Here is a 19,196-nt window from a genome sequence, read left to right as displayed (position 1 = left end):
TGCAAGCTTACAGACTGTTCAGCTTAGCCCTTGGTGTAGATGTCGCCATATTATAGTTGCAGAGGGCATTGGGTGAATAACAGTGTATGTTTGGACAGTGCTTACTTCTGTTCACCCTTGAATCTTTAGACGACCCTTAAATCTGACCGTTTTTAAAAGAGAAGGCCTAAGAATCCTCCCAATCTTGGACGGCGAAATGACATTATTTTGAGCAAATTCTGACTTTTCATCTGATCTGGATACCCTAAATGCGGCCCAAATGCACTGATATTCAAACTGTCGAAATGAACTGAGTAGTCTGATATAATTTCTCCTTGGATTAATCTTTAGTTCATAAGATTATTTACAGCTTATCTGCATTTCTTATATCTTAATAAAAAAAAAGGAATTTGACAATATTGGATGTTCTTACAGGTTTGATGACTGGATTTGGATGAACATGCCCAAGGGCAAGTGAGACGTCAGAATATAAAATAGGAAACATCAAACACACATTTCTATATTATTTTGGGGCTTATTTTTGAGAGATACAGTGATGGTCCATGAAATGGTTTGATTTGCATTGTAGCTCCAAGTGTTTGTTGTTTCTCTAGATAAGAATAGTACTTTATAATAACTTGATGTTCTCTTGCAATATTTCAGGCGTTTCAAGCACATCCAATTCCAATTTTTGACCCTTTCTTTGGGGGGGGGGGGAATTAGTGAAAGGCCATGATCACTAGGGGTGTGCATAGACCAGACTGGACCGGGTTTGTTATCAACCCGAAGTCTGGTCCAATAATGACCTCAGGCTGAAAAAGACAGCCTAAGGTCTGGTCCAATCCAGTACCAACCCAAGGTCGGGTTGGACTGGACTTGGTCCTCTGGACTTCCTGGACCAGTCCAAGCAGTCTAAGACCTAAATTTAATTTTTTTAAAAAATTTTTCTTTCAATAGGAGACAAGATTGTAACTTACTATATAAAATTTTGTACATATTTTAATTCAAAGTTTATCAAATTTAATCATTCTCTTTCAATTTCCCAATAATGTTAGGTTTTATTAATTAATCCTCATTAATATAGATCTTATATTGTAGAAAATATATACGCATGCTCATTACTTAGGAAGTTAATAAATAAATATTGATTATTTGAATAGACAAAAAACTTATATAAAAAATTAAACCAAATTAAAATTATATAAATAATAATTTAAAAACAATCAGGTTAGACTGGATTAGATTAACTAGTCTGAGGGGCCAGTCCTTAGTCCAGTCCAGCCCGATGAGACTAGTCCTCGTCCAGTCTTGTTTTGAGCTAATTTTTTCTGGACCAGACTAGACCGGGTTTGCTTGGATTGGACCGGACCATACCGGACCACCGGGTTTTTGCACAGCCCTAATGATCACAAAGCCTCAAAAAGGAATTGGGAAACGTGAGGTCCGAGAATCAGTAAATGCCAAAAGCTGATCAACCAAGATTATGGGTAAACTAAATCTTACAAGATAAATCACATATTCATGAGTTTTGCAGTAGCCATGGTTCAAAACGACCATTTTTGTTAAGCAGTCCTTTTAATAAGATGAAGTAAACACGATAGAATTAGCAGAAAACTAAATGACAGACGGAAGGGAAAGAAAGATGGAAGAGTAAAATTCAACGACTAAAATTTTTAGTTGGTTGGGCTTTTTGAAGCAGTGATTACTATTGTTAGATCAAATTGACTATTGGATGATTAGATCATTGATTATACACTACCTCCGGTTTTTAATATAAAATCCTGTTTGATTTTTATTTTGGTCCTAAATATAATACCCCAATTCATTTTTGTCTCTCATATTTATATTTTTTTTCCAAAGTAACCCTTCTAATAATGATAGTTCTAGTTAATAAACTTGATTAGTAAAGATATTTTAGGAAAGACAACACCTATTTAGGACAAATAACTAACTCAACTTATTTTTTTAATCTCCTCAAATTAGTCAACTAACTCTTATAATTAGAACTGGAAGTAGTATTTTATAAAGAAACTAGTGGGAGTACCATTTGCTTGAGATGTTTTCACTCTCTTTTCAAGGGTAATTTGAATGCTGTTTCAGCTTTATATTTCTTGAACTATTGTTGCTTCAACCAAATGAAGAAACCAAGTAACCAACTTGAGTGAAATAATTCTCAATTTCTGATACCTAATTTCAGTGTTGATTAGGTCATAATATGTTTGTATACGAGTTAATACCATTTGTAGTTCTAAAATTTGACTGCGTTCCATCTTTGAAATTTAAAACTAATGGTTTTAATTTTTAAAATTTGATTTCATTTTCGTTCATTAAAAGATTTTTGTTTTCGAGAGTGTTTTCAATCTTTTAAACTTTTGGTTTCAAATTTTAAAGACTAAAATCAAAATAATATTAATGTTTGAGGATTAAAAATTGTATTGACTCTATATACAGAGAGAGAGAGAGAGCCATCAAAAGTAGAGGAAGGTAGGGGGCCTTTGAGAACACCGAAAAGTTCTGTAAAATAAAACAAACTCATTCATATATTTACTTTATATACCGTAACAGTATTTTTTAAAACCATGATTTAATTTCTATTTAAATACCTCCGAGGAAAGAGGACCATTCTCCATAATTATTGCTCATTTCCGTCTCTGTCTTCGGGGGTTTTGATGGGTTAATTCCATTAGTGGTTAACTTGAAAAGGACCATTCTCCATAATTATTGCTCATCCCGTCTCTGTCTTTGTCCTTCTCCTTAGCTATCTGCTGCTCACATCCACTCTTCTTCTTCAATTGGCTCAGTTTGACGATGACTGTTCCAACCTTCTCGTTGTCTTTGCATTCAAATTTAAATTCTATCCGATCCTCCCAGGGGAAAAAAATGAGGACCAAAGAAATCCAAAGCTACATTAAATATGCTACAGACAAGCTACAAGTTCATCGTTCGCAGCAACAATAGAAAATCACATGATTCGGATCGCCCTATTTTGATTGCACTTCTTTACTTCCACGAGCTTCCTATTTTCCTTGACCCGTTTGTCAGTCTAAGATCGCAATTTAATTATATGCGCTTGGACCCCCGTAATCTTAAGTAACGTGGGCCCTACTTCTTGTGGCACACCCACCCACAAAAAGTATAACATTCACATGAACATTTATATATATATATATATATATATATATAATATGATTTGTGAAGGTATATGCAAACCTGAAGCTTTTTCTATAGGGCATTTCATTTAAACGTCACATTTATATATTGGGAATTAGGAAATTATGTAATGCACGAGACATCCTTTTTAGTTTAGATTATTTAAATCATATTTAGAGAGTTAATTTCTCTTGTAATGTTAATATTTTATAACTCTAAAATGAACGAACATGAAATTAAATTTTTTTAAAATAATTAATTAAAAATTTCAAAAATATAAATTTAAACAGTTTAAACAGCACGTTCATTGTTCGGAAGATCCGTGAATGAATGTGGTTTGTGGGACATCAAAAGGTCTGGTTTGATGGTTTCATCATCACGAATCTGACGGAGAAAGGGTCCCACATATTTTTACAAGGTTCACTCGTCGTATCCCAAGTCATTCAATTCAGAAACCAAGGATGATGTTGATGATTGCGATGAAGAACAAGACAAGTTGGTAGCATTTGTTACTATTTGGTCGGGAATACCTTTTTCTTTTTTTTGGTGAGGTCGAAGATAAAACAAAACAAAATTAAATATATAGTCTAATTTATATTTCAACATAAATATTAACACAGTGATTAAATTTATTTTATATCTTAAAATTTATTTTATTTTTTAATTTTACCCTTAACTAAATGTTAGCCCCCATCTACAAATAACCAAATGACCTATTGGTTAAAAACAATAGATATATAAAAATACAGCTCATAAATAAAAACAGACCATCTTAACTTTTTTTTTTATATGTATAGAATGCTATGGTATTTTTTAGCTTTAAGTAAACACACCTCTGTTAAGGAAGAGTATGGGTAATTTAAATCACTCATAAGAGATATAAAAAAATTTTAATCATTTCTAAAAGCTTATAATGTGATTTATAATTAAGCACACAAGCACTCCCAAAAATTGATTCTCACCACGGGAATGGAGGGAGTAAATCAATGTTGATTTATATAAATGTAAATATTATTGTTTTGTTTTAAAGGTTCGGCCGCAGCAACACAACACAAAGTTAATTACTATAATTGAATGATGAATAATTTATTATTAAAAAAATTACTTAGACATAATGGCACTAGAAAGTGGAAACTTGCTTTCCGACGCTCCTACTAGGTGGGGTGATAATTGCTATCTATGCTTGAAGAAACAGCAATACCTATAAATCTATGAACAATAATCTACACACGCCATTATGAATTATGAGTGCTGATTCATTTTAGCTTCTGCCTTTTTTCTTTTTTAACCTAAAACTAATAATAATATTATTATCGGTTCTTAATATAAGAGTTAGTTTTATTTTTAATTTAATCTTAAATATAAGATTTCAATATAATTTATCTCTTATATTTATTCATTATTTTTTAAGTAACTCTTATAGTAGTGATACATGTTAAAAGTTCCGTCAAATAGTAGTTCTACCTAATGTATATGATTAGTAAGAGTACTCTAGAGAGAACGACACATATTTATTACAAATAACTAATTTAACTAATTTTTTTAATCTACTTTAATCAGTTAATTAGCTTTTATGTTAAGGATAAGTAGTTTCGTCAGGAAAAAAAATTGAATGAATAAATTTAGAGGGGCTTAGTTTGATGATGGTGATTGGAGGAGCAAGATGGTGAGGCCAACAAAGAAGCACGTATGAGCAAGAGAGAGTGAAGTTTCAACATAATGTAAAACTAAACATAGAAGGAGAAGAGAGAAGGAAGCATTAAAAGGGACAAGTCAAGTGCACGTTACTTTCAAGCAAATGTGTGGGGCTTTCACTTTAACCCATTTGGTCTCCTTCCTCTGCTTCTCCTGTTCTCTCTAAAAAAGACAACTCTGTGTTACTTCCTCACATCATTCTTCACCCTCCACGCTACTTTCTCCCTCTACTTGTTAACCTCATACCACACCTATTCTTATTATAAGTTACCCCTAACTATTTTACCGAAGTTAAGAAGAGATGGTTAAATTGTTAATTTTGTTTAAAATAAAATAAAATTTACCCTTATTTAAAACTATGAATTGTAATCTTACAAAGCAAAAAATGAAAATTACATCAAATTTTAAGTAAGGGTGATTTTGAATATGAATAATATAACACCTTATTTAGTGACGTATAGTAAGGATCGCCATTTATTTTCATAAAATATCTTATAATAAGAACCGGATTTGCATATCATAATTTCATATTAAGAAAATAAAGAGGCAGTCTTGTGCACAAGACGATGCATGTCATACATGTTTGAGAGCAATATATAACATGTTTTCTATGTTTCCAAAATATGCTTAATTTTAGAAGATGGAAAGCTAATTATACAATACTTGTATACATGACCTTTTTGTGGTTATTTTGAAATAATATCTTACTATTTTTAAAAGATGAAAGAATTGTAATTTTAGTAAAATTTAAAAATAAATATGTATGTTGAAAATGAGGGGAAAATACCCATATAATTTTAATCAAAATAGAGTGAAATTTATGTAAAATTTAAAAATAGAAAAACTTCATTTAAACGTGAAAAAATGATATGTTCTGAAAATAACTGAAAAATAGCATATGATTAATTTCAATAAAAGTCATGAGAAAATTACGTATTTATAAAAACACACACATTTCGTATACATGTCGTAGAAATTAATAGAAATATATAAATTAAGAAAAAAATCAATAAAATGTGTAACTTACCTTTACATTTACTTATAGGATTTATTTTATGCGTGTGAAGGTCACATCAATTTGTTAAAATTAATTTTTTTCCATCACATGTATTTAAGAATTTATTGTCCTAATCACCTAAACCACATGAACTTGTCCAAGAACTCAAACCACTGTCAAATTTTTAGAACCCCAAATGGCCAAATCACATCATGACAAGCTCTGATTGCTTAATTGCACATTACAAGTAATCTTCTTCCATCCATTGCTGCTTTATTCAAACCACAACATCCCATATATATAACACCAAACACACCATACTAGAGACTGAATAGCTGCCAATAAAGCAACATCTACAACAAACATATCCACAAAAAGACTAATGAGAAGCCAACTTATTCCCACTATCTTACAGGAAAAAAAGCTTCACAAGGAAAAGAAACTGCACTACTATTTCTGATACTCCATTGTATTTTTTGTACATTCCAATCTGCCAAAGTGAAAGAAACAAAGGAGTCAACAGAGAGATAGATTAGAGATATATATACCCACACACACACACACTAATTCTAGCTTAGATTATTTAACTTAAATCAAAAAAGCGTATCATTTATGGGGTTGATGTTGAACCGCATGATTAAAGTTAGGTGCATTGAATGTTAGTACAAACTAATCTATAATTGTCCAGGTGTTGGTGGCTTAATGCTTCAAGAATAGAAGATGTCACGGACCATAATAAAAAAACCGTATCGTTTCTTTTAAACTTGAGTAAGTGCATATTAGATGAACAAGTACAGCATCATTTCTGAGGTCATAAACTCAAAAAAGGATTAAAAAAAGTCAACAGAAATGATAAACAATGTTTAATTGAAAGATTCCACAAGTTAGTGATTTATTTATTTTTTTTCCCGGCCAGTTTAACTACCGGTTTTAAATTAGTCTTGGCAATAGTGAGCTGTTCTTATTTCAAATAAACTTTGGTGGAAAGGGGAATACACATGGCAGAAAGCAAAACCACTCCACAATCATGGCTGGCTGCAGCACTAAGCAGCCTATGAACTAGTTCTAAACATTACCTAACTGAATGCTGAGAAATTTCTTCAAGTTAAAAGGAGATAGAGTTTAAATTTTTGGCCAAGTTAAACTGAGAATTTATACCTTAACGTGCTTGCTAAGAGTGAAGATTCTCATTCAGCTCAAATATTTCAGGGGTTGGTGAAAGCGATGTTTAAGCACCGGCGATTGACCAATTCCCAGGGAACGCTGATCCGATTCCAGCCTCTGTAGTCTCATTTGGTTGAGGAAGTTTTGAATAAAAGCTTCGGCTCGCACATTAACCTCTTCGGAAGTCATGGATATGTCCCTCCGAAGCGACGCCGCGTCGTTGAAAGTTTCAGATTTTGTCACTTCTTTGCGAGCCCAAGCCACTGGGTCGTCTTCTCCATCTTCATTGTCCCGAAACGGCTCTGCTTTCTCAATCCTCGCACCGCAAATGTCGCTCTTCTTCAGCTGCGGCACCTTCGTCTTCTCCTGCCCCTTCATGATAGCCTTCCACGTGGCATCTAGCGTGTCATCGGCGTCCGGCGTCGCATAGTCGTTGGCACATTTTTCCGGTGGTGGGTCGGCGCAGGATTTGCGGCAGGAGGAAGCAGGGTCGTCAAGTACTGTTTTTTCTTCTTCCTCGGGGTCATTGCTCCGGCTTTCAGGCTCGGGTGGGTGGTCTGGGATCAAGTCTGGAACGACATAATCAGATTCAGTCATGACATCGTCGGCGGCGGAGACGGTCGTTGTGTGCTTAGGATCGGCGGGTGGGGGATCGTAAAAAGGGACAGTTTTGATGATGATGAGGAGGAGGAGGTTGACGATGAGGAACACGAAAACAGGGGAAAGGGAGGTTTTTGCAGAAACCAAAAGACTCGGAAAAGTTGATAGAAGGAGATCAAAAACACAAGGGATTATAGCCACTTTCAACAAAACCAGAATGGATATAAACCCCATGGACATGAACACAATCGAAGCAACCTTTGATGGGTGTCGAAAAAGATCCATCTTTGGAGAACAAGACAACTAAACCAGAACTAATTATTTTCTGCTTAGGGAGGGTGAGACGTGAGACGAGCACAGCGATACCCAGAATCAAAAAGTCTGGGATGAGGAATGAAACAAAGAAGCAAGAATTCTACGGGAATAAAAAAGAACAGAGAAGGAAACTCTAGGAACTGGGGCGTGCTGATTGATTAGTGATACGAAGGAGGAGGGAAAGGAATGCATCAAAAGAGATAAGAAAGAAAGTGGGGTTTGGGAGGGAGAGTAGAGAGTTAGAGTAATGAGTTGTGAGGGGTGGATTAGTGAGTCAGGAGAAAGGTAATCAGAGAGGGACAGGGAAAGCGGGGGAGGCTGAGAGCAGAGGACCACGCTATGAGATGACGATTGTATATGAGCAACGAAGCTGCACAGTCATCGTGGACACGGCCAAGCTTTGATTTGTAATTTAGGGACAACTGGGTGGATCCCCGATTGGAAATTCAGTTAGCAAATAAAATAATATAGGACTCAATTATTAAGTTGGTTTCGGTTTTTAATATAAGTCTTATTTTTCATATTTATCAATTTTTTTTAAATTACCCCAATAAATACTCCCTCAATCATAATCAAGTAGAAGAGAAAGATGAAGTGTTAAGAAAGATAATTGTGGTATTTTAGAAAAAATGTGTCACATTTCTTATAATTAACTAACTCGCCTAACTTCTTTAATCTAATCAAATTAGTTAAATGAGTCTTATATTAAAGACCAGAAGAGTAGTATCTGAGTTGCACAAAAAAGAAAGTTATATATAAAAGAAGTTGAGTTTCATATGGAAAGATAGATGTACAAGATATTATTTGGATACAAAAAACTAATTTATACACAGGAAAAAAATTAAAGACATACAAAAAAAGTTCAGTTACACAAAAAAAAGATTTAATATAAAAAAAGTTAAGTTATACTCAGAAAAAATTAAATTGCACAAAATACTTAGGTATTATTTACTAATTAAATTCTCGACGAAAGATTTTTTTTCCTTCACAATTCTCCCTGTAATTTAGTCCTCCGTCACTGTTTGAATATATGAATTCAATTTTTTTAAAAATATTCCGGTCAGAAACAATAATTGAATTTTATTAATATATTAACCAATTAACTTGGATCTTAATGCTGGAAAGTTCTCGGTTTGTTTTTAAGGTTATTATACTCGTCGTCCTTATAAAAACAAATAGGGAATATTTTTTTAGTATAAATTACCTTTTCACGACAAGTAATAAGTAATTTTAGTAAATTAAATTTGTTCTATCCTCATTTAATGCTCATCGTAGGGACGAGCACCATGATACTTATCGCTATAATATAATCTAAACCATCTAAAATCTGATATGCATAGTTTATATTTAAAATTTTTAATATACAATTTTCTTTAATGATAAGTTCATTTTTAAAAAAATGTTAATTATAAGATTATATTTATTTTAAATTCTGTATGTTTAAAATAAAAAATTAATTAAAATATATAAAAATTTTAAATTCAATCTTGGACCATCTAAAATCAATCTGGTTAGTCCAAATTGTGATGAGCACCCCATACTCATCATTCCAATAATCATGGAATGTACTCAGAAATTAAAAGACCTTTGGTCTTAATTTTTTATTTTATACTACTACTACTATTATTATTATATGGTCTTAGGTCATCCTCTTATGTGTTAGAATTTTTTATATTTTTAATTTTTCATCCTTTAAGTTTGTTCTCAGTTTGGTTTTGATCTCTCAAGTTTTAAATCACATGTTTTGATCCTTCAAGTTTCTTTTCATTTAAAATATTAATCTCTATAAAAACAAAAAAAATATATTAATCTCTATAATTCAATAAAACATAAACTATTTTGTCCCAAAAGATCAAAACTTATGATGTGAAATTTGAGAAACTAAAATTAAAATAAAAACAAACTTGAGAGATAAAAATTATATTAACCCTTTAATTAATTAAAAAATTAGAGAAATTAAGTGAAAAAAACTAATACTTTAAATAAAATATGTTATATTGAAATACAAACTTCTCATACCAAGGAGAGGATTGGAGGGAGAGCGTATTAAATTATTAATATGAATCACGACAAGTTTCATGCATTTATACAAACTTAAAAAAATGGGAACACTTACGACCTATCATCGTGTTCTACTTTTTCTCATTATTTTGTATAATTAGAATAAATAATTAAATTTTAAAAGACCAAAAAAAGAAAAAGAAACACAAGAAGAATAATAAGAAGAAGAATGGACGGCTATAAGTGGCGCGGGACAGATCGCAAGAAATGCGGAGCGGATTGGCCTCACTTATCACAAAAGAACATGTGGCTACGTCCGCCCATATGAACCTAACTTGATTAACGACGTGTGCTCTCATTATCAAATGCGACTTTATAATTTTTGAACTTTAACTCCAGCTTCCTCCCAGATATTAAACCCAAAAAAAAACAGATTATGTTTTTTTTTTTTGAAAATATTTATAAAGTAGATCAGTGTGGATATTAAATATTTTATCGCTGATGTATTTAAAATCAATTTTGCATTTCTCAAACATTTATTGAATAAGGAGTCACTCTGTCAACTGTTATTTTTAAACTTACATATTTTATAACTTAAATTCTATATATATACTACCTCCGGTCCAATTTATAAGAGTTAGTTAACTAATTTAAGGAGATTAAAAAAAGAAGTTAAGTTAGTTATTTGTAATAAATAAGTGTTGTCTTTCTTAAAATATATATATATATCTTTACTAATCAAGTGTATTGGCTAAAACTATTATTGTTAGAAAGACTATCTTGAAAAAAAAACATAAATATGAGAGATAAAGTGAATTAAAATATTATATTTAGAACTAAATAAAAGTCAAACAAGGTTTTTTTATTAAGGACCGGAGGTAGTATAAGCCAAAAAAAAAAAAACAGAGAACAACTCAGATATAATAAAAGTTTGAAGATAACTTCAGTGAAAATATTTAATATGAATAAAACGCGCAATATAATATATGTCTGTGTGTGTGTTCTCACATCTATCAGCTAGTCAATCTTGAATACGAGTTCTTCAAAAATGGATAGATAAGTTATTTATTTTCAAAGTTTTAAATAGAAATTGAAGACACTTTTATCCCTCCTACAGAAAAAAAAATGAGATTATTGGATTCTTTAAAATAACTTTAAACTTTAAGATATTTTATATGTAAAGTAATATATCGATCCAAGTCTTAATCGTTCAATCAAGAAAGTTTAAATAAGAAAAATATGACATAATTACTAATGAGAGTTCGCATGGCAGTCTTACGAATTATAGAAATGATGGATATTGACCGTTTTAAAAGCAATGCGTGCGACTATTTCTTTTCTTTATTTTATAAATGGAGTTTTGAATGTTTCCAATTTTAATTTCTATTTCTTTTACTAAACCCCTTCCCCATCCTAAAGCTAATTAAGAATTTTGGTTTCTTCAAGTTCTAGGGTTTGTATTCTGTTTCGGCTTTTTGGAATATTTTCATTTCTATCTTAAGTATTCGAACCCTTCTTTCTTTAAATAAAATATTGAATTAAGATTAAGTGATTAAATATAAATAAATTGAATCTTTTCCATTTATGCATTTCAAAAAGTGATATGAAAGAATATAATATAATAATATTTAAGCAGCTATACATATATTAATTATACATATGTATGTATCATAGTCACACTATAATCTTCTTTTCCTTGCTATACTTCTCCCAGTATAAATGTGAAGTGTTTTGAGCAAAAGGATTCTAAAGAAATAAATAACATTCTTCAAATGTCATTTTGTTGGTTTTGCTTAATGTAACCTAATTAATAATATCATTATGTACATATTTTCACGAAACTTTTTTTTTTTGGCCAACCCACGAATATATATATATATATATATATAAGCAGCAATTTTTCCTACTTAATCAATATATGATGTGTCCATTAGAGCTTTCGTGTTTCTTAATGATAATGTAGCTTCGGTAATTTATGTAGCTATCTCTTTGCATGCATACGTATTCACTCTTATCCTCAAGAATTTTCAAAGCAACGCAAAAAATAAATAATATTAATCACTGTCAAAAATATAATATTCACCAAAGCAGCTAGCTAGCATTGCTCATGGATATTTTTTATTTTTTTAAATTCGTCGTATTACTTTCATGACATAAATTAACTTGTAACTAATGTAACGACATCAGAAAAGATACTTCAAATTTGACAGAAAAATAAAGTGACTAAAAGAAAAGGAAAGAGAAATATTATGATAATGCTTATTTAATTCAGACTAGTCAATTGCAAGCCCATTGATGTAACAATAACAATTTCTTTTTCTTTTTATTTTGGTGATGTGTAACAATAACAGTTTCAGAAGAGGATAACAATTGACTCGGTCAAAGCACCTTATCTTTGAAAAAAAAAAATGAAAATTTTGTTATGTGTAATATAAAATGGATATTTCTAAAGATTAGCTAATTATTTGCTGATTACCTTTCCCTCTATGACTACATAGCTGTGTAGATATTTGACGCTAGATATTTCAAACATGTGTCATTACAGAACTTTAGTCTAATATAGAATATAAAATTAAATTTGCATGAAACTATTGTTTACATTATGTGTGTATATTGTGTTGGCACTAGCTTTTTCTTTAAATTCCAGTACATAAGATCTTAATTTTTGAAATTAATATAATTTGAATAATAATTAACAAATTTTATCACGAGTTCAACAATTTTAGTAAGTAAATATTCTTCCAGTCCTTAATGTAAAACCTAATTAGAGAGTTAATGTTCAAACTATATGTAAGATTTATTTAACATATTTACCCTATTAATATTCTCTCAAAAATAATCAAATAAGAAATTGAGGAAGAGAATTAAGAAAGATATTTATGATGTTTTAATAAAAACATATAACATTAAATAATTTAACAACATCTTTAATATATTCAAATTAATTAAATAGGTCTTACATTGAGAAGTGGAGAAATAGCAGTTATTGATTTTTTTTTTTTTTAAGTCAAAGACAAAATGATACTAAAATGAAGCAAAATCCAGTGGAAAGCATCTTAAAATCAAAGAATTAGTTTTTAGAAATAACATATTTATTATAAGAATAATCACGAAAAAATGCAAGAATTTCCTATCAAGTAACATATGTAAATTCGTTTTGCCTGAAGCATTAAATCATTTTTTACATGCATAAACAGTATATTATTTGTATTGGTGCATATGATTTAAATGTCTATACAATTTAAATATATCTCGAAATTAAAGAGTTAAAATTTAAAAAACACAAAGAGCCCTATGAAGCCCATAGTAAATCTACACCCTAGAGTAATTTATTAGATAGATTCTATTTTAAATGAATGTAGGCACTAACCTATTCAAAGAATGAGGGGCAAAAACAAAGATATACTTATTATATCTATAATTACTTGTTTATTATTTTTTAAGTTGAAGAAAATAAAAAGCGTTATAATTTATTTAATTTAAACTAATATCTTATAAAACCTTATATTCGCTTTAATTTAATTTTAACACTTAATATTATATCGAGAAATAATTAAGAAGAGATGTCACATAATTTCCATAAAAACAAAGCTGTATATTCAAAAGTATTGGTATTACATGTTTATGCAAGAAAAACATATATATTTTTAATTATATTCTAAGAATTATATATAATTTAGTTATATTATAAGAATTTGTAAATAAAATTGATATGAACTCTTTTGACCAAAAAAAAGAAGAAGTCGTAACATTCGTAACAAACAACGTTTTTTTTTTTAAGTAATTTATTTATTACGTAATTACTTTAGTATCAACGCAATTTTCTCCTTTCGGGGTCATGACCGAAATCCTCTTTTTTTTTTTTTTAAATTAAAGGGTAGGTATTAAAGACGTGAAATTACAAATGGGATTGGACCTCCCACTTACAAAAAGAAATTACATGTCATTAAGCTACATGACCATTAGCGTCGTGGAAGTAACATTGAATGACCAATAATAATTCTTAATAGGGCTACCATGATATCTTAAAATTAATTATAATGTAATCAATATGACAAAAATATTATTACATGTTTAACATCGTATATAATTTCAGTATCTCATAATTGGAAAAATACATTTTAGAGATAAAAAGAATTGGAATATGCCTCCTCCAATAACTTATAACATTAATTCAAAGGCTTTTTAAAAAAGGAAAACTGCGAATAAATAAGAAATTAATGATATCTACGGAAAATTCTATTGTATATAATCATCTTTCCTTATGTCACATATTGTCTTTGTGCAATTAAACTTTTCTTATGTGCGATCTATTTTTCTTTATATGCAAGTTATCTTTTTTATGAACAAACTAATTCACTAATTGTATCTAAGTAATATTTTGTGCATATTATTTTTTTATATGCAACTTATCTTCCTTGGTGCAATCTATCATCATAGTAATTATTTGCCAATCACTTTTTTAATGAATAATATATTCCCAAATTTTCCTTTTTATAAAAGATAAACTCATAAGAAAATAGGCAGCCCATGTTTCCTACATTCATTTTGTCTCTGGCTGGGGTGCCCACCGTGTATAGCAATGCTGTCTTCCAATTGTCAACACCTAAACCCTAGTATTTGTTTAGCAACCATGCATGTTTCGGCAATCATATGAAAAAACAAAACAAAAAATCTGACATCCTTCATGTTATTAGTTTATATAAAGTCAAGACACGTAGACCTGCAATAAAAGAAAAATTCACCTGCCAAAAACAATATTTATTTAACATAATTTTTGTTCAAAAATTTAAATTTTTTAGGCCTAATTAGAAAATTTTGAATCCCTCTCACGTCTCACTCGCTCAATAAATCAATCATTATTAATACTTAAAAATTATTTTTCCCCTTGCGTTTTTATGTGTGTTTAAGGCAGTTTTCATTACAGTGATGTTGAACAGCTTTTCGAAAGAACTCTATAATTTTTTTTTTTTCAATAGAAAACTTTATAGTATTTTCAGTGTACATTTCTTGATTAAGTTTCACGGGCACAATTTTGAATATAAGTGAATATATAATATAATTAACCATCAAATTAGTTCAATGCTTTTGGAATTTTTTGGAAATTTTCAAGGAAAAACCCCAGAAAAAGCTCTTGGAATATACAAAATCCTAAATTGGGTCCTTAAATTCCGAAAATGACAGAATGGGTCATTGACCCAATCTGTCATTTGTAAAATTAAGGCGAATTGACAATTTTGCCCCTGGCTAAACAAAGTGAGTAGTTATTCTCTAAACAAATCTAGGTAACGCTTACACTGTTCTAGCTATTACAAGATTAGTTGTAGTTAATAATAAGGTACCTGACAATAATAAGATACCTGACTATGCAAAATGAGTAGTTATTCTCTACACAAATCTAGGTAATGCTTACATTGTTCTAGTGATTACAGCATTAGTTGTAGTTAATAGCAAGACACCCGACTATAAAAAAGTGAGTAGTTATTTGCTACATGAATCTAGGTAACACCTAAACCCTTATAGTGATTCTTTAAATCATTGTAGTGAATGAATACAAATGAGGGCAAAATTGTCAATTCGTCTTAATTTCACAAATGACAGACTGGGTCAATGACCCATTCTGTCATTTTCGAAATTTAAGGACCCAATCTGAAATTTTCCATATTCTAAGGTCTTTTTTTGAGATTTTCCCAATTTTCAACTTTGTTTTGATTGGACTTTAGAGATAGACAGCTCTGCAATAAGTCTCCAATCTTCTTCCATGCATGTGAAGCTAGCATATCAAGAGTGTGGGTTCACTATCCTCCTGCATTTCTGACAATAATTGGGTAGACTATGGCACATAAATGTATTGCTTTTTGATTTCATATTAATCCTTGAAGCAGATACTTTAATAATGGTTTGACATCAAAATTATTCATTTTACTTTATTTTAGTTTTTTTCTTTTTCTGTCATGCACCAATGACAAAATTCGCATTTTTACAACGTTTTATCGGTTTTAATGAATGGATATGTGTGTGTGTGTGTGGAGCTTAAAAAGGAAGAATTAATATTCCAAATTTATGAATTATATATATGGTTACGTATACCTTTTATATGTTATATTAATGTTGATAAGCTATTGCCTCGTATTTTTAGGCCAAGTTTGTTATGCTTATCTTAAACGCAAGAATATATTTAAATAGATTTGCCTGATATTATATTCCAACTGAGTCCCTGATATTATATATTGATAGTAAATGTTGCCTTTACAGAATTCAGATAAAATATATTTTCAATCATTGGAGTAAAGGAAGATAATCACGAGACTCTAGCCGATGATATATATTAATTGAATATAAACAATTCAAATAAAAGTAAATTAATAGTTAAACTATTCATTAGAAGGTTCTATCCGTACCTAGGGTTTGCAAAAAGAGCTATTAATTAGAAATATATAGTGCTGCCGCTAGAAAAAGGAGCACTAGTTAGGATTAATTAATTAAACAATTATATTTATGAAAACGTGAATAGCTTTGTGAGATTTGTAATCCAAGAAAAATAGAGCAACACTTTGAATAAAGCGATGAGCAAGTAAAGATATAGTTAAAAAATCTTGTATTATTAATGGCTTTAGGCGGCACACTTCATGATAAAAAAAATGACAAACTATCCACTTTTATATCATGCCCTAACATATTTAATAATACCTCAAGCCAGATAACTCACTGAAAATATTAAAAAAATTTATTTAAATTGATTATTTGTCACAAATGTGTATTGATCTTTTCAAACTATCATCTTTAATTATATGCATTGGATTATTGAAATTATTTTTTAATAGAAGAACAAAGATGGGAAAGAAAGTAGATTGAGGTCTTATAGTTAAAATCAAATCTAACTCTTAACCAGCTCTTATATTAAGAACTGGCAGTAGTAAAAGTTTATTCTATTTCACAGAATGGAACACAAATTAAAGTCTATTACCTTATTTCAAATTTATAGGATTAAATATTCAATTTACAATATACGAATTTGTAGATATCATGATCCATTACCGACAGACACAACATGTATGGTTAATATCAAATGCACTTAATTGTACGACTTAAGTTTGAACTTATACATGTGTAAATTTTGCTTAAAAAAAAGTAAAATTACCGATGCTTTTCTTTTTAATCTAGGAAATAGCTAGTTATTTTGCATTTCATTTGTATCATACTCCTTTAGTCTTAATGTAAGATTTAATTAGCTAATTTTGATAGATTAAAGATGCTAATTAAATTGATTAATATGATATGTTTTTTCCCCTTAAATACACTAAGTATTTTCCTTAATTTCCTCCCTCACTCTCCTGCTTGATTATTGTTAAAGAAACATCAATAAGATTAATTTAAAAAATTAATAAACAAATAAAATAAATTATATATATAAGACCAATATTAATTTTTTTATTAAGTCCGATATTAAGGGCTGGAGAAGTAATTACTAGCTGACTTCAAATAAGCGTAAGAAGGAAATGACAGGAGAAGGTGGGATGCAATACAATGGAAAAACACAGCGTGTGCCGACCAGCTAATGGGTGGAGACGTCTTGCAGCCAAAGCAAAATACTAATCATAACAACAGCAAACACTTGGCAAATTTTTTGTCTTTCAAAAAATACATTTTATTACACGATATAAACATGAGCTCTTATTAACAATTTATGAACCGTATAACTTGTTAGAGCTTTTATAATTTTTACAATGAAATAATAATAAATCACAATAATAATAATAATAATTGAATTAATTGTGGAGGAGATATGACACTTCAGGAAAGCTGCAAGTTCAAAAATAAAACAAAATCACCTAAGAATCAAGAAGTGCCCTAAATTAAACTTAAAAATAATAGAATTTCATAATAATAGAATCAGATGTGTTAAGAATGGGATCGAGCCTTGAATTAACAGCGCCGAACATTCACGATCATGGTCCAAGTGGCTAGATTAAATAAAATTTAACAAAAAATAATTATATGCAAGCATAAATTTCAACAAAATAACATGATATGTTTACAAATGACTGGAAGATATATTGGATCTTTTGAGAATGTCAATTTTTATATGTTTTTATTTCTTTGTTTAACCTTTTTTCCATCAAGTCAAAAACGTGTCCAATTTCCTAAAATCCATACCAACTCTTAGCTCAATTATGATTTGTAACACAATGATGGTTCAACTTGAATCTAACTGGACTCAATCACAAGAATGATGTTCTAGTGCCAGCCGAGTTGTTGCAAGTAGATGAGTTAGACAGTTTAATCAAATTTAATCACTGATGGAATACGTATGATAACAAATAGATATGTATAAAAGAAAAGAAAAGATAATAAAAACAAAGGAAGGGTAAGGTAGTAGCCATGTGAGTGGGACCCAAGCATGCATATATGTCGTGTGTATTATAATAGTTTTTGGATTTACTTTCATTGTCTTTATGCTCATAGTGCTCTATGTATTTCCAAACCTTCTTCACTCGCTACAGTAATAAACCCAGCCATCAATCATCAACTAGAGAGAGAGAGATATATATATATATATATATTTATATAAATGGAAGTGGAACAGTAAAACGCCGCCTCGTGGACACCCACCACTACATATATGCATACAAGAAAGATGTCCACCATGAAGGCTACCTATAAGCAAAGCAAAGCTATATAACTTATCCTTCTTTGTGTAATAATAGAAGTTATTTTGATATTTAATTTAGTTTTAAATATAAAATCTTAATTCATTTTATCTCTTTCTTATATTCATCTATTAAAAACTTTATATTAGTTACGTATGTTAAAAGTTTCATCAAATGATAGTTTTAAGTTAATAAACATGATTAGTAAAAATATTTTAATAAAAATAACACTTATTTATTATAAATAACAAATATAATTATTTTTTTTTAATTTATTGAAAGTAGTTATCCAGTTATTAAATAGCGGTGATAAAATCACTCTCTCGTCAATTTAATGTCCCAATCCTTAGGCTTCATCAAGCCTACTTTTTTTTGTCTCTGGAAATAGATTACCATTTGAGTTTCTCATTTCCACCAAGTGGGTTGACAACCGGCTCCCATGTATCCTATTCTACATATTATCATTGCAAAATCCTATGGCAATCTATGCTGCAAATTGTTTGAGAGTTGGTTAGCTGAACCCCTGTATAACATTTTATGAATTTTTCAATATTATATCAATCTATATGTTTGTCTTTTCAGGGAAAATCAATTCCTGTTAAATCAATATCTATCTGCGTATGTCAACTAGCAGCCTCTGAACT

General features: G+C 30.0%; 1 protein-coding gene across 1 annotated transcript; it reads right to left on the bottom strand.

Annotated features, from left to right (window-relative positions):
• Positions 1 to 6,018: 6,018 nt before the first annotated feature.
• Positions 6,019 to 8,208, bottom strand: LOC114729812 (uncharacterized). Its single transcript, XM_028916850.1, has 2 exons — positions 6,980 to 8,208; positions 6,019 to 6,311 (listed from the first exon to the last, which is right to left on the bottom strand). Exon 1 carries the CDS (start codon positions 7,868 to 7,870, stop codon positions 7,013 to 7,015), a length of 858 nt encoding a protein of 285 aa, XP_028772683.1. The 5' UTR covers positions 7,871 to 8,208; the 3' UTR covers positions 6,019 to 6,311; positions 6,980 to 7,012.
• Between the last annotated feature and the right edge of the window lie 10,988 nt (positions 8,209 to 19,196).

The sequence above is a fragment of the Neltuma alba genome, unplaced genomic scaffold (assembly GCF_004799145.2).
Source record: "Neltuma alba isolate B1F8T4 unplaced genomic scaffold, ASM479914v2 tig00012681_pilon, whole genome shotgun sequence".
Classification (NCBI taxonomy): domain Eukaryota; kingdom Viridiplantae; phylum Streptophyta; class Magnoliopsida; order Fabales; family Fabaceae; genus Neltuma; species Neltuma alba.
Note: the sequence above shows the minus strand (reverse complement) of the source record. Positions and strands in the feature narration are given on the sequence as shown.

Excerpts from the sequence above, each read along its gene's own strand:
- LOC114729812 (XM_028916850.1), bottom strand. The coding sequence starts at position 7,870 with ATGGATCTTTTTCGACACCCATCAAAGGTTGCTTCGATTGTGTTCATG.